Genomic DNA, 27,522 nt, shown 5'->3' with positions numbered 1-27,522 from the left:
TTGAATCTGGTTAGTCGAGCTAAGGGGCTCTCGGTGAGAGCCCTACGCATATATATTACGCATATATGTGGTACCTCTAGGTTAGGACAGTATTTGACTGCTGGAAGCACTCCTGGAATACCATAAGTGTTGATGTTCACAATGCTTTGTTATATATGATCATTAAAGCGCATCATCTAGCGTTAACATCATACGCAGATGATACTCAGCTTGTCCTGGCGGTTAATAACAACGGACAGAAAGTGGCCCGCAATTTCCAACTTGGAATGCTTGCGATAAGTAAGTGGATGACCGAGAATTGCCTTAAGCTAAACTCGAGTAAAACTGAGGTAATGGCTTTTGGCAATCTCTCTCCGGCCTGGTCTCCCACTTGGTGGCCAGGAGACCTTGGACCTCCTCCCACCCCGGTCACCAAGGTTAGAAACTTAGGGGTGATTTTTGATAGCAAACTGTCATTTATGCATCATGCTGATGCAGAGGAAATAATATGCTTCTTCAAAGTACAAAAATATATACACTTCTAAAGACAGGGGGTTACTATCAAGTAACGTGCAAAGGATAGAGTGAAAGTAAGTGCTTGTGAATAGGACGACCAAGATGGTCTGAGAATATGAATATAGAAACACAAAAAGGTTTTTCAGTAGGGCTAAGGTTATGACAACAATCCTTAGTGCAAAACAAATTTGAGCCTGCCCATAGGTTATTATGTGCAAAAAAATGTTATTCTTTCTTGCTATGACGCGATGGAGAGGTCATCCGAAATCTTGTTTTCAGGGCAGAGGGACGGGTTTCGGGAAAAATTAGGTGCAGGCTCGGGGGGAGAAAAAGTTCGACGTTTCGACCCAAAATTAACAGGGTGAATGATATCCTCATGGACGGGTCTTCATCAGGAAAGGAATAGTGGTGGGGGGAACTCAGTTTACACGGAAGAAGCAAGTAACCCCAACAATATGGGTGGGCACCTGTAAAAACAAATACACGGGCTAAGTATCTCAAAAACCGACACACAAAAGTTTCGAACACAAAACAATGTTACCACAGGCACTCACCCTTTAATGGTGTGCCACTTGTGCGAACTCAATTTGCACCACAACTTTAGTTTCCTTTATCAAGCCGTCAAACACGTGCTATCCCAGACTGAATGAAATGAAAAATGTATAGCCATCAGTGCTAAGGGCTTCAGATTGCGATATTACACATAAAAACATATAACAGTGGTGTTCGAAAACGTGAGTGTCACTCACCCAACGTAGTATGTCATGGCGGGAGAGAAAATCCGGTAAGGTTGTCAACAGACGCAATGGTGTATCTGTGAAGAATAGTGTCCCATTAAAATACGGAATCCACGTCCAAAGCATATTTACAAGCTATCCATGAGTTGAAAGACAATCTCTAAACATACCTCAATTCTCACAAAAGCGCGAGCCGTCATCTAGGCTCCGTTACCACAGACTGCTAAGTGTAGCCCTGACCCGGCTGTTAAAATACAAAAAACGTGACACCAACGTGCACGCTGCCGCTAGAGGCAATTGGAATACCGAGCGTTGCCTAGCAACCCGGTAGGGTTCCTACTGTAGAAAGACTCTGAAAGGGGTCACGGAGTGTTGAGTTTAGAAGAGAGAATTCGGAGAAGGAAGTGACATGATAAAACTGTAGCGCTACTACTTCTAAAGAATATTTACATTGTTGTTACATATATACAGATGAATGTGCGCAACAATAAAAAGGAGGTACAATATGTACATACAATCCAACATATACATTACAAGGGGGGTGCAATCGTCATCCAGAGCAGGGACGACTATAAAACTGAGATTTTATCACAGCTAGGTGTTGCAGGTAACTACAAGAAACTTCAAGCAGACCCTACTAAAGAGATAGCTGCAGACATTAGGTCCATCACCAATAAGGCACTAGATGATAGCTACCTAACCAAGCATGAGTACGACTACCTTAATAACAACCACCCTAGATTACCAACTATCTACACGCTCCCGAAGGTACATAAGAGACTTAACAACCCCCCGGGAGGCCGATCGTATCAGGTTGTGGGTCAGTCTTAGAGCCCCTATGCAAATATATTGATGTTTTTATAAAACCTATCGCAGAAGGGACCACGGCCTATATAAGGGATACCATGCAGGCAATACAATTGGTCGATGGATACCCATTTGATCGCACCAAGAATCTTTTGGTTACCTTGGACGTGACAACACTCTATACGAATATCCCCCAGACAGCTGCACTTCAAGTGATTAGGCAGGTCCTAGAGGAGCGACCGAGACCATGCCAGGTCCCGATATCCTTCATCCTAGACCTTCTAGAAATTGCCATGAAGAGGAATTTTTTCTATTTCGAAGGGGACCACTATGTGCAAACAAGGGGTGTAGCCATGGGGGCAAGTTTTGCCCCAGATCTGGCTATAATCTTCACGAACGCCTACAAACATACTTTTGTGTACAATAAAGCTAACCCTTATCGTGGGAACATCAAAATATGGCGTCGCTATATTGATGATATCCTAATGGTATGGGACGGTAGTGAGGATCACCTCAAGGATTTTTATGAATGGCTCAATACGAGATCAAATGATATACAATTCTCCCTGGATTTCAGTGAAAGCAAAATTAACTTCCTGGACATCAGTATAATTGAGGAGGAGGGTAGTTTGCACACTACACTGTATAGGAAACCTAATGAGAGGAATACTCTGCTTCGCTATTCGAGCCACCACCCACACAACCTCAGGGACAACTTGCCTTTTGGGCAGTTCCTGAGGTTGCGACGTAACTGCACCCGCAAGGTGGATTTTTTCAGTGAATCAGCGGTTCTGATGGAACGCCTCATTGACAGGGGCTACCCACGTAGGCTCCTGAAAAAAAGCACGAAAAAAGGCTTGGTTCTGCCACAGGGAGTTTTTGCTAGAACCTAAAACCAAGAATAATGACAACAATGAAAGAATGACGTGTCACTACGTTTAACACCTGAAGCAGTGATATTAAAAAAGTTATCAATAGCCACTGGAACTTAGTGGCTGATGAGATAGGAATCCCCGACTCACCAATGCATGCGTTCAGGAAGGGAAGAAGTGTGAGGGACTATGTAGTCCAATCATTACTACCGAATAAACCAAAAGATACCCAAACCACTCTTTGGAATATCCCACCACTACTAGGCCACCATAAATGTGGGACCTGTAAAGCGTGTCCTATGACCCTAGAATTGAAACAGTGTACATACAATAATTACACACACACTATGCGGCAGCACACCCACTGTAACTCGGTTGGTGTGATATATGCAATTGCATGCCCATGTGGATTCATGTATGTGGGCCAAACTATACAGAAGGTGAAAGCACGGATCCTGCAACACTGCAGCAGGATCCGTTGCAGAGTACAGGGAGCCCCATTAGTGGAGCATTTTTTGAAATTTGGCTACCCACCAGAGAGTCTGAGGTGGTGGGTTTTGGAAAAGGTTACCATGAACATAAGGGGTGGTGATTTTGCCACTACTCTTAGTCTACGAGAATGCAAATGGATGCATATTTATGACACTGTCAACAGGGGCCTCAATGAGTATGAGGCAACAACTAGACAAATGGCTACCCTGTACAATGGCTGATCTGGGACGCTTTGTATTTTTGATAATTGTTTCATGATGGACCATACCCAGCCGCATGTATACATGATCACCTATCACTCTTTGCCTTTTCCCGTGATGTAATGTATATGTTATATGTTGGACCGTATGTACATATTGAACCTCCTTTTTATTGTTGCGCACATTTATCTGTATATATGTAACAACAATGTAAATATTCTTTAGAAGTAGTAGCGCTACAGTTTTATCATGTCACTTCCTTCTCCGAATTCTCTCTTCTAAACTCAACACTCCGTGACCCCTTTCTGAGTCTTTCTACAGTAGGAACGCTACCGGGTTGCTAGGCAACGCTCGGTATTCCAATTGCGTCTAGCGGCAGCGTGCACGTTGGTGTCACGTTTTTGGTATTTTAACAACCGGGTCAGGGCTCCACTTAGCAGTCTGTGGTAACGGAGCCTAGATGACGGCTCGCGCTTTTGTGAGAATTGAGGTATGTTTAGATATTGTCTTTCAACTCATGGATAGCGCGTAAATATGCTTTGGATGTGGAGTCCGTATTTTAATGGGACACTATTCTTCACAGATGCACCATTGCGTCTATTGACAACCTTACCCTGATTATCCACATTGCCTGACACACTACAGACGTGGCCCAACGACTCGCCTGCTACCCTGAGCTTAATTGGACAGACGCAAGCCTCGCTACTGGCACTGCCTGTGCACACCGCTTGCCCCATGTCTGGAGGGGTGATGACACGTACCGGAACGGGGAGTGCATCGGTGAAGGGAAAGACAACGAAGACATCATGCAAGATGGACGCTGACCACGTGGCGTCGAAGCTGGACTCAGTCCTTGCAGCTATGGAAAGGATGGAAGAGTCCCTCCAGCAGACGCGCACCTCCTTGGAAACTAGAATAGACAGTTTGGCAATAGACCTGTCTCACCTCAGGGCTGACCACAAAAAACTGCAGGAACGCACCACAACGCTGGAAGGCACGATGGCATCGCTGGAACCGAAGGTGACCCAGTCAGACAAACACATACAAGATTTTCTTAACCGCGTGGAATTCTTGGAAGACCGAGCGGAGGATGCAGAAGGGCGGGCGAGGAGAAACAACATCCGCCTGGTGGGTATTCCTGAGAAATGGGAGGGGATGGACCCCACGCAAAGAGTGGAGGACTGGCTGCGAGAGCTGCTGCCAGAAGACACGCTGTCGCCCCACTTCGTGGTGGAACGTGCCCACCGAGTGCCAACGAAACCCCTCTCTGCTGGCTCGAACCCCAGGCCTATTATCCTGCGAGTCCTAAACTACAGGGACCGAGATGCGATCTTGCGGGAAGCAAGCAAACTAGGCGAGATCAGAATTGACAACACCACAGTCATGTTCTTTCCGGACTACACTGTGCAAGTGCAAAGGCAAAGACACTCCTTTTTGGAGGTGAAAAGAAGACTGCGACAGGCCGGACTTCAATACTCACAGCTCTTCCCTGCCAAACTACGGGTGGTGGCGAAAGATAGAACGCACTTTTTTATGAATCCTGACCAAGTTGGGGCCTGGCTTGATGAGAACATGCCTGACGTACCCAGGCGAGCACGGGGGACTGCTACCATGGAACGCGCACGGGGAGCACGACGGCGCCGCCGGCGCAGAGCTCCCACACCTCCCCGAGCTCGAGAGTCACCGGCTCCCTCCCCATCTACACATGAGATGCTGCGAGGACAACGGGACGCTCTCCGCAGTGTAGCGGAAATCAGCAACACTCCGGCTCCGTCCCCTGCCCCGAACACCAGCCCGGCGCCCCTCCCGAGGGATGATGAGGCAATCTATGGTTTCTCGGACTCCCAGCGCACTGACGATCTCCCAGACGTCACTCCTCAAACTGCCGACCTATTTGGCTGAACTGGTCCAAGTAGTTTCCTGCTTCCATGCACCAGAGCGGCCATGACTACGCAAGTGCTCCATGGACCCCCCTTCACAGGTAACGACCTGCACAGCTGTGCACTGCTGGACCCCGATCACCTTCGAACCCTGAACTTCAACCAGGTACTGTGATTACTGTATATACACGGCCCGACCGCCCACTGCCACGAACTAGACGCCTACTCTGTAGCATTGTACATGCCAGCTGACACTATCTGGGCCGTCCGGGGAAGTAGATCTCCTCCCGGAAACCTCGCCCCCTCCACTTGATGCCTGAGAGCGACGCCGGCTTCGCACTGTGAGACGAGACCTGTGCAACTGCCAGGCAGCAGCGGCCTCACCACCCTACCCGGGAGGGATGCCGCACACCCTATGGACCACATTGTACTTTCTATTGTTATAGCATAAACCACACGATACCCCCTAGAACTGTATAGTTTGCGAGCTCAATTGAGCGTTTGGACGGCGACATGTTGTGCAGCCGACCTTTTGGCATTTCAAGTTCTGTTGCCATGTTGAGGCTATATGTTTCCCCCCCCCTTTCCCTACCCTTCTACACCACTGGAGATCACCACACTCTGTACTGAGACCTTGGAGCAACTATGTGATGGGGGCGAGACCCAGGGCCCGGTGGGAAACACTGCTTGAGGATCTGACTCACGGGGGAGTTGGAGGAGCTTACGCATACGGAAACTATGTCTGAGATGCGAATATGCACTTGGAACATCAGGGGAATGCACACACCAGCCAGGTGTTACCAGATTTACTCATACCTAAAACGACACAAGATAGGCATCGCACTGCTTCAGGAAACGCATTTGAACAAGACAGAGGTCCTAGCACTACACCGTAAATGGCGAGGGCAACTATATGCCACAACCTACTCCTCATACGCCCGTGGCACACTGATATGGGTCCGACCTGGGACCCCCTGGACAGTTACAGACACTACGATAGACCAGGGGTAAGGTTTGTTGCGGTACAAGGCAGGCTAAATGGGCAGCAGGTAGTGCTGGTATCACTGTACGCCCCAAACACTGATCAGGGAGTCTTCCTGGCGCGCCTTTCCACGGTGATGGCGACCTGGCACGCAGCCCCGTGGCTACTGGGTGGAGACTATAATTGCACACTAGACATAACGATAGACTGCTCCTCTCCGCCTCCCATAGGCGCACCGACACGTGGAGCCACGAAGGCGCTGCTGGAGTGGGCAGAGCAGTGGGGCCTCCATGATGTTTGGAGGTCGCACAACCCTGGGACACGGGTCTACTCCTATTACTCAGGCGCCCATGACTTGCATGTCCGTCTAGACAGATTCATGGCGTCCACTGAACTCCTACCCCTTGTGACCGACACATTATACATGGGCCGCACGCATTCAGACCACAACCCACACTTTTTATCTATGGCTTGGGACCGCCCGCGCCCCCCCATACCCACCTGGCGACTACAACCAGCGCTCCTGCTTGACGCGGCCTTCCGCGAATCCCTCCTTACACGCGCTTCCCAGTACTTTGAAGACAACACGGGCACGGCATCCACCCCCCAGGTGGAGTGGGAAGCCTTCAAAGTGGTGATCCGGGGACACTGCCTGAGGACACAGGGCCACATGAGACAACAACTAGAAAGGGAACTGACCAGGCTAGAATCTGACCTGCTCGACAGGGAGGGGGAGGCCATTGAAGGTGGTGCTGACTCACTGCAGGGGGAGTGCGCAGAACATGCGAGCCTACTGGAGCGACTCCGCGACATCAACTATGCAGCGCATTCGGCGAGGACACATCACCTGAGTGACAGACCTGGCAAGTTACTGGCCTGGCTGATTTCACAGGAGACCCGCTCGACCCCAGTGGTAGCAATACACGTAGAAGGGAAGGGCCTATTGTACTCGCAACGCCAGATTCATGATACGTTTACCGGTCACTATGACGCACTATACCGCTCCCGACTGCTGCACCCACGCCCGGACATTGCTGACTACCTCTCCCCTCTGCAAATGCCGCAGCTGACTACTACACAACAGGACGAACTGGGAGCCTCGCTTGAACCTGATGAGGTACGGGAAGCAATCTTTAACCTATCTAACGGTAAATCCACGGGCCCGGATGGGCTCCCGGCCGAATTTTATAAAGCGGGCTCGGATATACTCATCCCAGAACTTCTGAGAATGTACGCTGCAGCAGCCGAGGATGCAGCCCTGCCCTCAACGTTAAATGAAGCAACCCTGATCTCCATCCCCAAGCCTGACAAGGACTGCACACGGATGGGCTCTTATCGCCCCCTAGCACTGTTAAACACGGACTATAAAATACTGGCCTCCACACTGGCGCGGAGACTGGCCCCCTATGTGCCCCGCCTGGTGCACCAGGACCAGAACGGTTTTGTCCCGACACGCCACACCTCCCACAATATCCGCCGCCTTTTCCGAATACAGGAGTATGCTACCCAACAGTGGCCCAGAGCAGGATGCCTGATATTAGACCTAGAGAAGGCCTTCGACTCGGTTGAGTGGCCGTACTTGGGAGCAGTACTGGAAAAGTTCCAACTGGGAGGAGGCTATGAAGCCATGGTGGGCCTGCTGTATGACAAACCAACAGTCCGAGTCCGCACGGGCACACTGCTCTCGGACGCCATTCGGGTACGGAGAGGCGCCAGACAGGGCTGCCCCCTGTCGCCTCTATTGTTCTCCCTGGCCATGGAACCCCTGGCCACAATCCTCAGGACCCAGGGGCTTGAATGGGGGATTCCACTAGTGGATGGCCTACATACAGTGTCGCTGTACGCGGACGACTTACTGCTGTACGTCAGAGACATAACCGACATCCCTGCCTCCCTGGCCGACGTCTTTCGGACCTTCGAAGAGATGTCAGGCTTAAGAGTTAACTGGTCCAAATCGGGGACTTTTTCCTTTAGCCCGGACACGCCCGAGTGCGACGTTCGCCTAGGTGGAGGCAGATTGCAGTGGCATCCCACTACGTTCCGCTATCTGGGGATACGAATATATCGGAATCCAACGGACATCCTAGAGGGGAATCTCCTGCGGGCCATTGCCTCGGTTCGGGCGCAGATCAAATTCTGGAACACCCTACCCCTCAACGTACCGAGTCGTATAGCACTTACCAAAATGATAGTACTGCCTAGGCTGCTGTACTATTTCGCCAATATACCCACGTACGTACCGAATAAAATATTTCGAGACCTGGAGATTATGCTGCGTAACCTCATCTGGAACACGGGCCGGCCCCGCATAGCGCTGACCAAACTCCTAATGCCAACAGAGCAGGGAGGCCTGGCGGTTCCTAACATGGAACTGTACTACCTTTCGGCACAGATGCAATGGGTGACGGGGTGGCTCAGCGGCAAACATCTCGAAGATACTGCCTCAGGCACTGCTGCCTGGATGCAAACGCAAATCGGCAGGCTGTTCCACCCGATAACCCAAACTCCCTACCCCTCACAGTTGCACCTGGCTTTGGCGCGCAGATGCTTCCTGCGATGCCTGAGGTTCACCCGGGCAACGACGCCATATGCCCCGATACTACCCATACTGGGCACTCCAGGACCGGCGGACTCGATTGGCAAGCTGGACGTAGGCAGGGGTGGACACTCTGGGAGACCTATACACTGACGGAACGCTACTCACCTTTGCGGACCTGTCCGCTAGCACGGAGCTCCCTGCTGGCCAGTTCCTGCTACATGCGACTCTCTTACGCACACTTACTGCATCCTGGGGCGACATGACTGTAGAATTGCCGATGCATAGCTTCATGCAGTATCTACATGTCATGGGAAATGGCTCGCATGTCATCCATTGGTTGCGCAGGCCCTACAGATGCACTCGCAGCCATCCACGTTGTCACTACGGGAAAAGTGGGCGATAGATAGGGGAAAGGCCTGGACTGATAAAGAATGGGCGATGATCTTAGCTGCACCGACATATATCCCACGCAACCCTGGCTTCAAGGTTATTCAATTCTACATCTTGCATCGAGCTTATCTTACACCCAACAAGATAAACAGATACTTTACAACAACTGATGCCGCTTGCCCGCGCTGCTCTCTGAATGGAGCAGACCTTCTACACATGCTGTGGCACTGTCCTGACATACACACATACTGGTACGAGGTAGTAACGTTACTCACACGCAGCACTGGCGAGCAGATACCACACACATGGGAAGCGTGCATCTTGGGGTTGTACAAGCGCACGAGACTTAACAAAGTGCAGACGCGCTTCTGGGACATGGGGCTCATAACGGCCAAATGCCTGCTTACCCGGCATTGGAAGGCTGCGACCCCCCCCCACACTCGGCACTGGCGCGCCTCCTTTACTAACTGGGCACGCGCGGAGAGTACGGTGCTCCTTCGAGAGGAAACGGCTGGGCTACGAAAGTTCCCTATCGCTCAGCTCTGGGACGACCTCCTCAAAGCATTTCAGTGCACCTGCCAGGAACGGGGGATCACTTGAGATAACAGGCTTCATCGCCCTTGCAATGCCAATCACCCCCGGGAGCGGACGCGGCCTTGTCACCCTCCCCCCCCACCCCCTCACCTCTTTAGATCTCACGACCTACACTGACGGATACAGACGCCTATAATTCTCAGATCTACGCCAGACGCCCACACAGCGCCGCGCACCCGCTGCTGCCTCTGCCCCAACCCACTTGCGCCGACTGTAGAATCTGACGGGGAGACACCTCCCCCCCCCCTTCCCCCCCCCCTCCATACAGGAGGACGGCCACCACATCAACAGATGGCACCAACGCCCTGCGAAGCGCTAGCTTGCACCCTGACTATACCCCACAGGCGATGCCTGCCAGCCCCAGCTCGGGAACGACAACCCCCCCCCGTTTCACACTTCACACTGCAGGATGCCCTGCCACGCCCCGCCCCACAATTGCTGCCACATATGAGACCCATGACGATCTCTCTCTTTCCCCCCCCCCTCCTTCCTACCCCAGGTTTTCCCCGCCATAGTATAGGCATCGGGGACGATTTGTTTGCTGGTCATGTTCCCCGACCAGACCCACTTCTTAACCCAAACGAGGACACTAGAAGCAACATGTCACTATCAGGAAGCGATACCCTATTGCCCTCATGCTATCCACACTTTGCAGAGAAACGATGACACTTACGCACCGCGTAGAGTATTAAACGCTGCCGCGTCCTCCGCAACCTCCCAACACCAACACTGGGAAGACATGCAGACATCACATTGCTGGCCATCTGAGCCTTGATCGAAACGGCTGCAGACTAACCCTGCCGCGCATCATTGCCTGTTACTATGCCTCAGTGAGCTATACCAATATGTATCTTGCCTATTCACAGACAGCATTACGGACACGGGTATGATGAAACACCTAATGCTAATCCCCCCCCCCACCATCGGCTAACCGCAACTGCCTCTTGGGCTATTTGCGGGGACCTGGGAGATTGCAAACACGGCACTAATGCTGGGTGAAAACTGTATAGCTACTCTTGACAACGTAAGACAAAATTACAAGATCTATCGCTTATGTAACTAGATACCAGATGACTGCAAATGCGTTTACATAAGATTCGCCGCCGGACCCCCGGATTGCCGGCTAAATGGCTGTGTCATCCAGTTAGAGGTTTCTCTGATTGTTCTCTGTTCGGCTGACCCCTGTGAGCCGTTGCATGTATTCTGTGTGATGCAAACCTTCTGCATTATAAAGGTCTTCTAAAAACCCAACAAAAAAAAAAATAATGAGGATCAGTAGTAAAATAAATGATATTTCTTTACTTAATACAAATAATTTGTTTTTCAAATTAATGTCTAGGACCATTTTGTCTGTAACACTTGATACCCAGGTCCTTTGACTACAATCGGGTCACCCCATTGATAATAAGACTGATCACAGGGACACCCAAGTTTAAACCAATCTCCGAAGCAATCCGACAGCTTCACTGGCTACCGGTAAGACTCAGAACTAATTCGCCTTATGTATAGCTTTTAAGACTATCCATGCATCAGGACCTGCTTTTCTGAAACAATCTCTATGTCCCTACAGACCGGCACGTGCACTACGGTCCTCCACAGCCAGCCTCTTAGAGGTTCCAAAAACAAAGAAAGTATCCTGGGGTGACAGATGTTTCACAATCATAACTGTTAAACTTTGGAACATCCTGCCGCACCAAATTAAAATCACTACATCCTTAATAACCTTCCGTAAACAGCTAAAAACCTGGCTCTTCAATCAATAAACACCTACCATACAGTCACTCTACCCTAAGCGCCGAGACACCTTCGGGTATTTGCGCGCTTAACAAATCTCATAAATAAATAAATAAAATATATGTGCTGATGTACACAGTAGTAGAAAATGTTTTAAACCTAAGACTTCTTCCTGTGTTCGCATTGGGTGACGACATCAACACAGGTTTGTGGAATTTTTCTGCGTCCTTCAAGTTTGTCTTTAAGAAAGTGACTTTCTTGTTTTGTTAGTTGAACTATACGTGAAGGTACATAAAAGGAGCTTTCCTTTATAAACTCCAGTATTCTAATTGGTCCAGTCCGCTTAACAACATAATTATTCTTGCACAAATGAAGTAAAAAAACAAATCTGACGTTGCACTTAGTAGGAAGAGCCAAGTCACTCAAGATGGGGCTGCTGAATGCAATACTATCATGGAAAAATGAGATTATGTGTATTATTTTAGCTACATTTCCCATTAAACAGATTTTATATTAGACCAAAAGTGAAGCAAAGTGTAGGATCAGTTGGTTTATTCTAGTCCACAGAACACAATCCTGTGATAAAGAGACACTCTCAGGACAACCAGTGCAGTGAGTGGCATACGGCTGTTATTGATCGCCACAGATCGTTTGGTACAAACTGCTTCATTTCATCTTGCACTTTCCAGCTTGTTAGTGACATCTCATCATTTAAGTGCATAACCACTCATTATCCTTGCCCAAGTGAATATGATGGACAAACCTATCTAGCCACATTGCCAGATAAATATTAAGTTGTCCTCTTCATTTCGTCAACAACAAGGTACGAAAAATGCAACCAGTGACACAAACAAAATAAAAATAATTATTCAAACTAAAGCGATGCTATAGTTGACCTAGAGTATGTGAAAACAAGCATAGTCATCCGAGTACATTATTCTGTCTGTTACATTCTCCTTGTTCTGCAAAGCCCTTCCCAGTTCTTTCTTAGATCTTATCATCCTGTGATTTTTTCCTCTCACCTCCAAGGCTTTCCAATGTGGCATTCCGTCAAAGTGGTGCAGAAAGTTTCTCATTTGGGTGCATATCCTCTTCCATCTTGCCCTGTGAAAGGCTTAGTTTTTCACTTTTCTCTTAGCTGCTGTAATATGTTTTCAGGTCTGCCACCATGATTCTACTTTCTTATCTGGTTTGGTGTTGGAGTTTACCCTTTCAGAAGGACCAGTGAACCTGGCAATGTTTTTGAAATCAAAATTGCTAAACCGCCCACCTCTCATTCTTTTTGGTGCTGTGCATTGGAAAGTTTGTCGAGTCTTGTATGTGCCCCTCACATGAACTCCTGACCTTTTTGCTAGTTGACGCTCTCATACCCTTTCTCAATTGTTTGCTTCGGGTTGTGCTTGGGTTAACTCCTGTTTAGCTAATTGCGAACTGACTACAGACCTTCAGTAGCGTAAGTGACTTGAGGGAACTTCTGATGGCTGTCTAGGGCAGCTTTTAGAAAGGTGCTAATAATGTAGGAGTGTCTTGGAAACATTGAAAGCCATATCAGAGTGTCGGTATAGTGTTTTACTGAAATATTTGGTCATTCCATAGGTCCATGGATTTTATAGGTCTATTATTGACTAAAGCAACCTTTAATTCTGAAGTAATATTACATATAGACAATAAATGGCTGATTAGACAGGTAAACTGTTTTACAAGTCTTATTTGTATATAGTTCGTACAAAAAAGTTGTTAGAAACATTGTATTGCACTGCGCTATTGATATTAATATACAGAAACAATGATTCCTCATGTAAATTTCATTTGTGTTTACATTCTGGGGTGTACCACTGTTTTAAGGATGCTAATATTTATTTTAACACTGCATATTACATTGTCTTTACTTTTTTTATTTAATAGACTTCTGTTGATGTAGCAGTGCCAACTGCTGGGGCTAGTGTGTCTGCATGCCATCAACAACAAGGTGCATCATGTGAGTTGCTTCAACCTACTTTTAATATGCAACCTGAAATGGAATCCGGATTTCTACCGAAAGGCTGGGAACTACGGCATGCACCAAATGGGAGGCCTTTCTTCATTAACCATATTACAAAAACTACTACATGGGTAAATTGTGTTTTTCTTCACAATATAATATTTTACTTAATAATGTTTTTTTCATAATTTTGACCCACTTCCAAAACAGGGAACCTGGAAAAATTGGGCCACTAAATTAGTAAGCCAGTGGGCAGCATCTTCTCCTATGAACCTCCCTATGTTACACTGTACTTTTTTAAAAGCACAGAACACTCTTGTCTCTTTCGAGTACCTTATGTTTTTTCAAGTTCAGAAAAATCAAGAAAATTGCTCCGTCTTACCAATATAGGATCAGGAAGAGACTTAATTGTCTAAGGCATGTTCACTACAATTGCAAGGCTTTAAAGTATGAACAGGAGTTATTGACAGGAGCAGCTTAGTTATGGGCACCAGCCACGACCCCTAGAAAGTGAATTTGGATCCCAAATGAGACATTAAGCTCCTTGGGAGCAAAGACGTCAAAATCTTGGGTCGTCTGTCACAGTCTCATCTGAGTGCAGAGAAGATTTAGATAAGCAGTATCCTCTTAAATGTGTGCTTTAACAAATGGTATATGACGTTGTGTATATATATATATATATATATATATATATATATATATATTGTAATTGCAAATTAATGGACTTTGTTCTTATCTTTTCACGCTGGTTTCCTGCAATTAAAAACGAAATTTCTACAACCTACCTGTATGTTGGCTCTTTGAAAAGGGATGACTCTTTTTTGTGGATATATATATATATATATATATATATATATATATATATATATATATATATATATATATATATATATATATATTCACTCAAAAAACTATAAGTTTTAGTGGTGTTATAGTTAGCTGGAATCAAGATATATAGTCAATCTAGACTGTAAGGCCACGGCAGGGTCCTAGGGGAAACCCTTTACAACTTTTTATAAACTTTTTATAAATTGGGTCTTCATTACCAGCTCAGGTTTTTCGTTGCCACTCAGATAAAGGTATCTACTGTAGTATATATAGATCTGACATCTGACCATCAGTCATAAGTATAAGTATACACACACAGTCCCACTTTTCAGTGGTTCTGCTGTCTCCTCCCTATTCCACACTATGTAGTTAGTAATGTATTTTAAATACCTCTCTTTTTCAATTTTTTCAATTTTTGGGCTTTGTTTGACAGTTTTATGCACATCACCACACATGATTTATATGAAGTTGGTTCACATGGTGGCGCAATAGGGGTATAGGGTATTCATTATCAGGAGACTATTAATTTAGCCATCTATACATCTTTTTTTCATTATATGGTACATACTTCCCCTGTATTTTGTTTAGGTCCATTGAATCCTATGCCTTTTCATGTATTGGTACAGACATTATTCATGACATGAGGTGATCTTATCCAGCATATTTGCACATATTTATTGTTGCATTTGTAATCAGAATTGTCCTGATGGTAATATATTAGGGGATATGTATCATTTATGTTTATTTATGTATTTGCACAATTATATTTGCATTAACATGCGTGTCCATCTTTTGCCATTTTTGCACATTTCTGGAACATTTTACACTACAACCATTGAAATTAATTCAAACTCGCCCGTTGATCAAATAGAATGCTTTTACATTTCATCGTAAGCATTCTCAATGGTTGCCTTTTAATATCATTTTTGTAATATACATGAAATGTATTTATACATGTACATATGGCTTTAGTATTGCATTTTGCACTTTAGTGAATTGTATGTTTACAAGGGCACTTGGCACTTTAGCATTTTTTTTATAAACAATCACTTTTTTCGAAGATATATTGTATATTGGGCTACTGGATCTGATGTTTTAAGGGTGAGATATTGCATTTTTAACAATTGCAAGTTTAGTGCTTCATGGATAGAGTGTGCATTGTTGTATTTGTCACAAAGAGAATGATAGGCATTACAAGATGGCCGTCTCCACCCACGAAACAGTACTAGAAGATATGTCTGTTTTCTATGTTTATACCTTACTCTGTTTTGGCACCAAATGGGTGTTTTAAATTCACAGTTTGAGCCTCCCCATTTGTTTAGTGAGCAAGGACACAGCCTCATTTCCGAAACGCGTCTGAGGCATGCACCGAAATGATAAAATAAAGAAAATCTGATACCGGCATATTCCGTGTTCCTGTTCTGTGCAACGAGGCACTTGGGAAGCGTGGAGTATATATATATACATCTAATGTACAAACATTATAGCACTTTGGCTTGGTATTACGATATGCCCACCCTTAAGGCAGATAATATATGTATACCTTTTTCTGTGTTGTCTTTTATAGTTGTGTATGTTCTATCTTCGGTGGAACAAACTGGCTGTGCACTATGCTGTTAGTTACATTTATTATTTTTACTGCACTTTGCATTTTATATATTTCTTTGCCAAACTAAGCTTGTCTCAATAGGCAGGTTTCACCATTGCGCAGTCCATTTTTTATGTTTACATATGCCTTAATTAAGGGGGAGGGCTATATAATCTTTGAATTTCATGGCGCCAAGTAGATTGACAAAGCCTGCTGCACAGGCGAAACGCGTCTCTCTTGTCATGTGGGGTCGCAGGAGACCTGAAGCTCAATAAATAAGCCTTATTCTTACCTGCCTCGTGTGCGTACCTCTTCTTGCTGGGAGTAGGATTGTCTTCATATATATATATATATATATATATATCTATATATATATATATATCTATATATATATCTATATCTATAGATATATATATATATATATATCTATAGATATAGATATATATATAGATATATATAGAGATATATATAGAGATATACTATAGCAATTGGCTATATGGCCTCAAGAGGCCCAAATATTTAAGTGTGAATACAGAAGATACCATGTAATGGGAGTTACCGAAGAGGTTCATATTAAAATGGCTCAGAGGGATTAGCGGGTAGGGGAAGACTTGGGGTAACATCATGAATAGATTTTTGGGGAATACCGGATCACTTAATGATTGTTGAAGGGCTTTTCTGTGATTGCATAGGGGTATGATGGGGTGATTGTTCTGATAATAATATACAAATTAAATATGTGTAATTTGAGATGCCATGGGGACCATACTAATTATTTGTTATTAATGTTTATCCAGTATTGGTTCTTTCATAGTTTCATATGCTCAGTCCCCGTCATCGAAGTGGGAGTCCCACAGTATCATAGTAAAGCAGTATGTATAACTATCATGGGCTATAAAGCAATAAACCAAACTTGTTCTATAAATAATCAGATGTGAGCACCCTGTAGAACACTCCCAAGTGAGGCTGAATCCCTCAGAATTTCACTGCACGCCATGTGTGAAGGGAGTCTCTTTGAGCTCTGCTCAGTTTTTTCTTCAAGCAAAATATTCAGAACTATTTCTACTTATACACTGTCTGACACTAAAAGGCTTTTTCCGACCCTGCAAGACATGTGGGAAGAAAAGATTACATGTGGATGAACCCCATAAGGTAATCATCTTTATTGCCTCTACTCTCAGCACAAGGTAAAGGAATGCAAAATGTCGTACCTTTTCCTCCAAGACTTTGAGTGACAGGGAGGAAAGCTTCTCTTATGGCTTCAAAATGCAGAAACTCAGAGGTCATCTTCTGAGGAGGATAGCAAAGCCTCTTCAAGATCTCGCAAAAGATCATGATCCCAGGCTGGAACCTCTGAACAGAGCAGAAAATTGCTTGAAACTTTCCACCAGACTAAGGACACTAATTAGGAAAAACAAACAATTCTCCTCAGAAACAACATTGTTTGAACAAGCTATGCCTTCTAACAAGGCTAGTGAGTGTCCTTAGTCTTCCTCCTCAGATCCGTTAAAGACAAGGCATAAATCCTTACACAGCCCTGTCCACGGCACCATCACTGTAGACAGCAAGATCTTCGACGACGGCGGGGACTACTGTCTTGTTGAGACCATCGACGGTAAAAAGAACAGCAGCAGCCATAGACGCCCCCATCATATAAACAAGGATTACAGCGTCAACGAAGACTTCATCGACGACCCCGTCGATGATACCCCCCCATCATCGATGGCGACTTCGTCGACGAGGATTCCGTCAACCATGACTCTGTTAACAATGGCTCCGTCAACGCTTACTCGGTCGCTGACGATTCCATTTACGAAGTGCACAGTGTCCACAACGTCAAACCATGAAACCTATATTGCGCTAACGATGACACCGTCCTTGAAAATTAAAATTACTAAAATATCAAAGACCTCTTTGCGATCTGAGGTTACTTCACCCAGCAAGGCGTCACCTCTGCCTCCAAGTCATCTACTGGACCTAGAAGAGTCTGGTGATGACAGCCCCTTCGGAACTGCTCGTAGCCCATCAGAGCTCCAGGTCAGGTGCAGAAGAAGACGACTTCAAAGATGAAGGCCATTAATATCAGGGGCATAATCCTCCTCCTCAGAGGCATTATGAGGAGTTCAGGTACTATTCTGATCCTCCACTCAGACAGGACTAAGTACCAATTCCAAGATCTTTGGTTCAGGATCTCCAGGCTATTCTTATGGATTATAGGAAACCGTTTTCTTACCCTCCTGAAGTGTTGCAGGGACTCTGCTCATGCACAGTACTATGTGCAGGAAACCAGGACCTCAGTGTATTGTGGTGTTCCAAAAAAGCAACCTCAGAACCCCAATCCCACTAGCAATAGTGTCTCATTCGTTTTCCATACTACAGCGAAACTACCAATGATCAGACAACCTTGAACACCCGACTTTGTAAACTCTCAGGAATAGTGGGAAACAAGAACACTCTTTCGCTCTAACACTCATACTAGTCCACAACGTGAGTAATCAGAGACACGTTATAATTTAAATGTTTTTTTAACTAACGTGCTCTAAGATGCAGTACACAAGCCAACATTAGCAGAAAAATGCATAAGAATAATGCAATCAGCATTGTTACAATTCTATAAAGCACAAAAGGGGAAATCATATTATAATGACAGTGGATACAGGACTATAGCGCCTTTACCACCTTCCCCTTGCTGGGAGCTAGTTTATTATAATTATAGAAGACCTCTAGACTTTGTCAGGGGTCCCCATACCTCCAAGATCAGATCCAATTAATCACATCCCAGGACAATCACAGCTCTCTATCGTTGGAAAGGTTTTCTCCAAGTGCCTTCTCATGCATGTAATGTCATATTAAAAAGCACCCGAGTTTCAGTTGGGCAGCTGTGCCTCCTGTTATGTCTATGTGCATGGGACTGACCAATGTGAATCAACAGCATATATTGTTATTCGACCTTGCACACGCTGTGCAGACAGAGAGCACAGTGTACGGCTAGATATGTGAAAAGCAGACAGTTCTCATGTGAAGAAGCACAAGCAGTGTATTTACGAGAACAGAGCCATGTAGTGTTGTGTGCAAAAGCGGCAGAATGGTGTCTAAGCATATATTTCACTTACGCTAATTTAGCAATGTCTGCAATTAACCCCATATCCTCACTACTGCAGAACAATATGTTGTCCCACCTCCACCTGCTTCTCCACAAACCCCACCATTTCCTCCACCTGTCAGTCCTAGAATGATGCTGGTTTGTCACATTGCAGTACCACTGAGGGAAGATCCATCATCATCTGATGATGACGGAGAAGAAGGCAAGATTCCCTAACCTCAGCCTCCACCAAATGATTGGATGACTACGTCATACCCAGTGCATCACCACCCCCTCTGCACCCTGTGGATTCACCTCCAGAAGACATCTGAGGTTTTCATAACCTAATGGTTAGGGTGATGACACTGTTTCACAACCCTATTTCTGTCAAACAGTCCCAACTATTTCCTCTATGACTTTAAGGAACAAACAAGGAAGGCAGTTCGGTCTATACCTATTATAGACTACATCTGGCAAGAGAGTGTGAAAATCATGAAAAACCCCTGCTACAGTGAAGGCTGTCCTGCCTTGTATTGATAGAAAGTACCGGGCTCCAGAGGATTCACCTGCATGCCAGACAGGACACCCTAAACCAGATTCTGTAATTTTTCAAGTGGTGCAGCAGCGCTCCAAAAACCCATTTGCAACTATATTGGCGCTTCCAGACAAAGAAGGGCGACGCTTAGATAACATAGGCAAAAGGTTTTCCTACATGTTTGCCATCACCATTTGTGCGGCCATCTCCCTAGTTATATTGACCCATTGTAATCGACAAATGTGGTCGGAAATTGGTTCCCTCATCGACCTAAAACCTGCAGACAAAAGATCTGAGGCCAGGAAAATATTGCTTGACGGCAAGTGTACCTTCGCAGAGGTAAAGCAATGTAGCATGGACATTGCCCCCACTGGCTTCTGACAGCTAGCGGGTGCAGCAGTTTTAAGACTCAAAGGATGGCTTAAGACAACCTTATTTAGGCCTGAAGTTCAGTATATGATCTATGATATGGCCTGTGATGGGGGCACACTATTCAGCAAGCATATCAATGATGCCCTCTTAGCCCTTTAGAGTGATACCAACACAGCCAAGTCCCTTGGCACGCTCCAGTACAGGAAGTTGCCCTTTCAAGGGGTAAGTGGCTAAGGTTTCACAACATACAGGGGTGGTTATCAGCACTCCCAGTCATTCCAAACCTACCAGTCCAAATTTAGACCTGCCTATCAACAAAAGGCATATCCTCAAATATCCACAGGGTTATGCAAGGCAAGGTCCCCGCAGAAAACTATCACTCCAGAGTTGGGATACAGGCTGCAAACTGATCTCAACCAAGTACCAGCTACATCACCTCCGTCACACTCCGCAGGTGCATACATCTCCAATTCTACATCAATGGGGAAACATCATATCAGAGAGAAGGGCAGCGCACCCCCTCATCTTCACTTATTGAAAAAGAATGCCCTCATAATGCTTGCCAAGGGAGCAATGGAAAAGGTACTGGTGTGGTAAATAAATAAATAATACCCTATTTTTGACTAAGCATATATCATAGCAGGTAGCTCAATAAATAAGAGTCAAGATTCGAGGTAGTAGGAGTTTCTGCAGGTTTATTACAGCATAAGGACAGGATCAGGACAATCTGCATAGGAACAGAGGTGACAGGGCCCAGCAGGACAACTGGGGCCCAGCAGCTGCCGGGGCTTGATCTGGGATGAGCGCGCTAACTTTTAATAACAATACATCAACTTATATACATAGCGCAAACACATAGCATTACATTGCAGTAGGCGTAACAGTGGGTGGAGCAGAAGGCGGGACGCGTAGCAGTCGCGGAAGATAACAGTAAAAGTAGGTGTAACTGGGAGTATACATAGACATGTGATGCAAACGTAACAGAATATGTCATGAATGGGGCGGAAACATAGGAGGGGGCTACCTAAGGAGCCGGGACCTCTAACCTAATGGTGCGCGAAAACTGGCAATGACGTGTTACTAGGAGAAACTGGGGGCTACGAACTCTGTGCTAGGAGCAGAGACTAGAGTCTGGAGGGTCGGAGCGACATGTACCTAAACCCTATCTGGTATCTGATGTTTAGGGAACATGTTGATATAAACTAGAAGTCATGAGGGGAAAAGCTAACTTGACTCTAAGACTGGACCATGCATTATTCTACATGTAGTGCGTGATGAAGAATATTAAATGACCATTTAAATACAGTATTTCTCTAACATGGAGACGAGAAGGCTAGACAATGACGGAAACTATTGATGCAGTTCAGTAGCTTAGGAATGCAGAAGAGGAGGACTGAACTGATAGCTGGAACTATAACATACTTTTGGCAGACTCAGAGGCAGAGCCAAGCTGCACCGGGCACTGCGAGGCAGGAAGTAAGTGAAAGGTCGAGGATACAGGTGGGGGCTGTATCGCTCCTCAGCGAGGCTTTCAGGAGACAGGAGCTGAATCCAGGGTCTGGGCCCTTTTGAGGCCTGGAAACGGGGACTTTATAATGGAATAACGTGCACACTGGGAAACGTGGCAACGTAGCTTTACATAGGCCTGATATTCGTAGTATTCACGAGGACTGGGAGCTGACATACCAGAGGTGGACACAACTGTAATTGCGTCATTAATCAGACATGGGGAATAACATATGCATATTGGTCATGCACACATAACATATGATGGATGAGGCGTAGGGACACAGATCATGGCAAAATTTACTTTTCCACATTCCCTCCTTGTCACTACGTTTCCATCAGGAAACATCAATTTTCATGATACCATCTATCATTTCATACAGTACCATTTGCTCGTCTCGAATTGTCTTGGAACGGGATTTAGAACGGGGCTTGGGACTAGGAATACAAGAGGTAGCACACATGCTGCAAATCGCAGGGCCACATTGTATACAGAGGCAGCAGCTAAATATGATCGCTACTGCTATACTTAGAAAGGACAGGACTTTCCATCCCCATGCGGAAATTATATTCCAGAACCAACCTGACCATGTCCAGGTGCCTGGATCTTGATGTAACAGATGGGCAATTTTATGGAGTCTAGTTATAGCTGAATAAACAGACGGCGCGTTATTTGGAATGAAAATGCAGCAACTAGATCCGATGACTCTACAGGCCCCGCCCCTATCGGCCAGTATGACGTCAAGGACGAGACGATTTTGCAAAACGACAAATCTCATAGCAGATTGTTCTTCGGTTAGGTTACCTAGAGCAGAGGCAGTCTCATTTACTACAGCTTCAAGGGTTCTTGTTAACCTACGGATCTGTTTACTATTCTGGACAGGTCCTACAAAGAAGAAGAAACCTTTATTGAAATCTGTATACTGTTCTAGAGTAGTTTCAGTATAATCGACAATTGGGGACTCCCTTCTATGTCTAATGTGTACTAGATGTGTGTTTCTGTGATAATCAGATGGGGCTAGGAAAACAGGTGGCAGTAAGAAAGCAATGTAACAGGTTCCCTCCCAATCGAGGGGCAGACGAACATATGCGGTCTGACCACAAATAAAATAAGAATGACGTGAAGCTTTGAAAACAGATTTCCCACTGTCACTATACTGGATAACAGTAGTACATTCACTATGACCTACATGTATGGAACCATAACTACGGACACATAATTCGCCTTTGACTGGTAGTACTGAAATAGCAGGTAAGTCTGGAGTAGTATCAGACTGAACATTCAGGACCATGAAATTCGACGAATAATTACCTAAATTATAAACTTCATTTTCTAGATCTAAACCTGTTCTGTGGGGGAAACCTTGCTTGTCTGAAAAACATGTACTGTTAAGAAAAGACATATCTGTTGAGGATGACGTTAACGTGGACCATGCTCCACACGAACCATTATGTGAGAATGGATAAGGAAACAGTGGCAGAACTCCCTTCGGTGTCTGAAAAGGGGGGAGTCGACCACACACCCAACAATTAGTGGCATTGCTGGTCTGGTGTGAATAATGTAACATACGGATAAATGTGTTGTTGCGCATAGCGAGGCGGTAAGAGAGTTCATGAGGAGGCAGATCACTAAACGTGTGCTCTACTGTAGCATTAGCAGACATATTTACATGAGGAACTGGACAATACAGATAGAACGCATAGCTGGTGCAGGAAATCAAAATGCTGATGAATAATATGAAACTCAGAAAAACGATACATCTGATTGAACTTTGACTGACTCTCTCACTATGGGGGTCTATTTTATACATGTCAGAAACAGTCTAACCGTTTCACCTAGGGGAGGACTTATACAATCAAACTGACTGACTTATTTTACTAGACCTGAGCTTTAACTTATACTCCTGTTGCGGAGTTTTCTCTAACAAGGGAGGGGTTGTAATAATGTCTTTTGCGGGACAGTCCTTAAGAGCAATATTCTGGCAGTCCTTCAAATCCTGGGAAATGTTTTTAGGAACGGAATTCAGTCCTTTAAAAAGTTTAACATGAGACAGATGGACCCATCCTTTTCTGCCTTCCAACTTGACGGCGGTACGGGTGGTCAAGAGGACCTGACGTGGCTCCTTCCAACGTGGTTCCAGCGGACTTGATCTGTCAAAATTTCTGATCATCACCAAGGAGCCTGGAACGATTTCATGCGGTGCCACCTCGGTATTGTCTGGAAAGGCGGCAGCAACCTGTGAACGACATGAGTTGAGGGCAGACATCAAGGAAGCTAGGTAATCTGTCAGCATATTACATGGAACATCGGTAATACTTCGGGGTCTAGGAGTACCCCACATGTTAGGGGGGCGGCCGAATACGACCTCATACGGGGACAGACCTGATCTGGAATGTGCGACCATGCGCATATAAAACAAAGCGACTGGCAGAGCTACTAGCCAGTCCACACCTTTTTCTTTACAGACTTTTGCAATACGGATTTTCAGGGTCTGATTATGTCTCTCTACGAGACCGGCTGCTTCAGGATGGCGTACACAATGAAACTTCCACTGGTACCCTAACAACAGGGAAACGTGCTTCATGAGTTCAGATGAGAATGGCTGACCGTTATCAGAATATACGACTCTAGGGAGTCCATATCTAGGGAAGAATTCACGAACCAACTGCTTGGCAGTGGTCGCGGCTGTGTAATCTGGGACTGGATATGCTTCTGTCCACCTGGACAAAGCGCATACAACTACAAGGACATACTTGAAACCTCGACATCGCTCCATCTGAATATAATCCATCTGGAGGACCTCAAAAGGGTGGTCAGGGGGCTGGAAACCACCTTGTTCCACCGGGACACTTTTACCTGGATTAAACTGACAACATATCATACAGGTGCGGACTTTCTGCTTGGCTGCAGCTCGTAAATGCTTGTTGAACCAAATGTTCTGGATACTGTCTAACATAGCTTTTTCTCCTAAATGTGCTGGACTATGTGCGGTATTGATAATGACTTGAACCATAGAATCGGGGAGAAACCATGTGGCTCTACCCTTCGTTAACCATCCTTGATCTGTCTGGACCCCTCCTTGTTCATACCATTTCTTGATTTCTTCAGGAGTAGCATGTAACTGTATATCTATGACGTCTTGAGTAGGGTCCTTAACTGTCATGCATGTAATCGGATCTGGAGTATGTGTCTGATTAACTGGAATGTCTGGAGTCTGTGCTGTAAGCTTGGCTGTGCGGTCTGCTAGATCATTACCTTGGGAAATAATGTCAGTAACTTTCGTATGTGCTTTGCACTTCATGATAGCAATGGATGTCGGTAAATGTATGGCATCTAACAGGGCTTGAATAAGGAGACCATGCTGAATCTTGGTTCCATGAGAAGTCATGAAACCTCTCTCCTGCCAGAGCACTCCGAAGTCGTGTACAACTCCGAATGCGTAACGTGAATCTGTGTAAACATTAACTTTCAGGTTCTTGGCGTGTATACAGGCTTGTGTCAGAGCGACTAGCTCTGCTGCTTGAGCAGACAGGGTGTCAATACGGTGTGTTTCAATAACGTCGGTGTCAGTAGTCACTGCATACGCGGCGACTAGTTCTCCTGTACTAGTTCTCATACATGAACCATCCACATAAAGTGTCAGGTCAGGATCTGGTAACGGAATGTCTGTCAGGTCTTGTCTTGGCTTTGTCGTAATGTTAACTACTTCCACACAGTCATGTGGGTCTGGATTTGAATTAACTGATGGTAACAGTGTAGCAGGATTCAGGACGTTGCAGCGTCTAATTTCTATGTGTGGCTGGAACAGTGTCAATTCATAACCTGTTAAACGTGCAATTGTCAAGTGCTGAGTTTGTGTTCGGTTTAAAAGAACTTCTACGGAGTGTGGAACTTGTACTGTCAGGGAGTGTCCTAAAACTATGGAATCACTTTGTCTGATAGCTAGTGCTGTGGCTGCAACTGACTTGAGGCACGCAGGCAACGCCTGGGCGACTAGATCTAATGTGCTCGAAAAATAAGCACAGGGCTTGTATTGTCCTGCTTGATCTTGTGTAAGAACAGATAATGCTGTACCTTCACGTTCAGTAACGAAAAGTGTAAAAGGCTTACTGTAGTTCGGTGTAGCTAGAACTGGAGCTTGACATAGGGCTTTCTTTAACTCGTTGAAACTAAGTGTATGGTCAGATGTCCAAGGGAGGACAGTCGATACGGCTGCCTCCTGTGTCGTTAACTGTATCAGTGGCTTGGCTAGAAATGCATACTGGGGAATCCATTGTCTACAATAAGAAGTAAGGCCGATAAAGGCACGTACCTCCTTCTGGGTTCTGGGCTGGGGAAGACTCGCTATTAACTGGATACGGTCTGGTGTCAACTGCCTACCCCTCTTGGACAGCAAGTGTCCTAAGTATACCACTTGCTGGACACAGAATTGAAGCTTCGAAGGTGACACCTTGTGCCCCATCTCGGCTAGAAAATACAGGACTGTAAGGGATGCTCGCTCGCAGGCACGTTCAGAACGGGCTGTGATCAGTAGATCATCGACATACTGGAGCAGGGCAGTGTCAGTTGGCATGTGAATGTTGTCTAGTTGTCTCTTGAGTGCTTGACTGTAAATACTAGGACTTTCCGTGAAACCTTGAGGAGCGCGTGTAAACATATAGCTCCTTCCATTTAAACAAAATCCGAAAAGAAACTGGCTGTCTGGATGAATAGGAACACTAAAAAATGCATTCTTGAGGTCAATGACAGTGAAGAACATGGCTTCGGAATCAATGGCTGTTAACAGGGAAGAGATGTCTGGAACAACTGGGTACTGAGGAATAATACATTTATTAAGCTCTCGTAAATCAATCACTAATCGATATACTGGAGGTGCATTTGGATCAGTACGTTTCATGACTGGAATGATCGGAGAATTACATACATTGGAGTCAGTTTCTACAACTACTCCTTGAGCCATGAGCTCGTCAATAATTTTGGATAAGGCTGCTACAGCCTCAGGTGGCAATCTGTACTGTCTGATTCGGGGTAACACTACACCTGGTTTGAGAGTCACACGATGGGGTGTGATTTGCATATAACCTACATCAGTTGGACCTTGCGCCCATAAGTGCTGTGGAACATTAGACAATCTTGAATCAAAATCTCGTAATACATAGTGACCCTTGAAGTCACGTAGGAACAATCGTATTCCCTCTGGGGAACAGCAAATAACTGCACCTAACTCTTTCAGTGTCTTAATGCCTAACAGATTTTCTGGACATGACTTAGTGAGTAACAGATCAGTAGTACGGGACAATGGACCTACTTCTAGAGTGACTGGCTTTGAAATCTCATTAACTATTGGCTTTCCTGAAAATCCAAGGGAAACATTTCTTGAGCCTGAGAGCAGAGCCCCTGGAACTTCGGCATGACTAATTGTGGTCCTACTTGCCCCTGTATCGATCAAAAACTTTCTGTCTTTCCCTAATACTTGACTGTGAACATAGGGACCTTCTTGATCTACAGGTATCTCGATGAGAGGCAAACCTACCTCCCTCTCTAGGCTATTTCATGAATATGGCTGGTACTCTGGATACTCGGACTGTGCATACTGGTACATCTGCGATGTAACGTGCTGTGTTGCAGCAATAGGCTGCGGTGCGGGAACTGTCTGTGGTGCATTCTGTGGCTGAGGAGTCTGTGAAACTTGTTCTTGTCTAGGCGGACGTGGTCTTTCTTTAGTCTTACCAGTAGCTATGTTATGTTTCAGAACTGCACACTCGTTTATATAATGACCTGGCTGTTTACAATAATTGCAAGTCCCTTTAACTGGAGCTGCAGGATGACTGGCTTGATTCGGACCCCTCTTCTGACTGTCTTGAGGAACAGATTGTGCAACTAGCACTTTCATTTTCGTGTCTTTCA

General features: G+C 45.6%; 1 protein-coding gene across 4 annotated transcripts in view; it reads left to right on the top strand.

The window, feature by feature from the left end:
• NEDD4 (NEDD4 E3 ubiquitin protein ligase) overlaps positions 1–27,522 on the top strand; it is a 2,078,892-nt gene that overhangs the window by 1,134,518 nt on the left and 916,852 nt on the right. For all 4 annotated transcript variants that reach the window (XM_078684873.1, XM_078684874.1, XM_078684872.1 and 1 more), the window contains one exon: positions 13,628–13,834. In XM_078684873.1, the coding sequence (XP_078540999.1) occupies positions 13,628–13,834 (207 nt within the window). The remainder of the gene's footprint in view (positions 1–13,627; positions 13,835–27,522) is intronic.

The sequence above is a fragment of the Lissotriton helveticus genome, chromosome 3_2 (assembly GCF_964261635.1).
Source record: "Lissotriton helveticus chromosome 3_2, aLisHel1.1, whole genome shotgun sequence".
Taxonomy (NCBI): domain Eukaryota; kingdom Metazoa; phylum Chordata; class Amphibia; order Caudata; family Salamandridae; genus Lissotriton; species Lissotriton helveticus.
The sequence above is the reverse complement of the archived record's forward strand: the minus strand, read 5'-3'. Positions and strand labels throughout refer to the sequence as shown.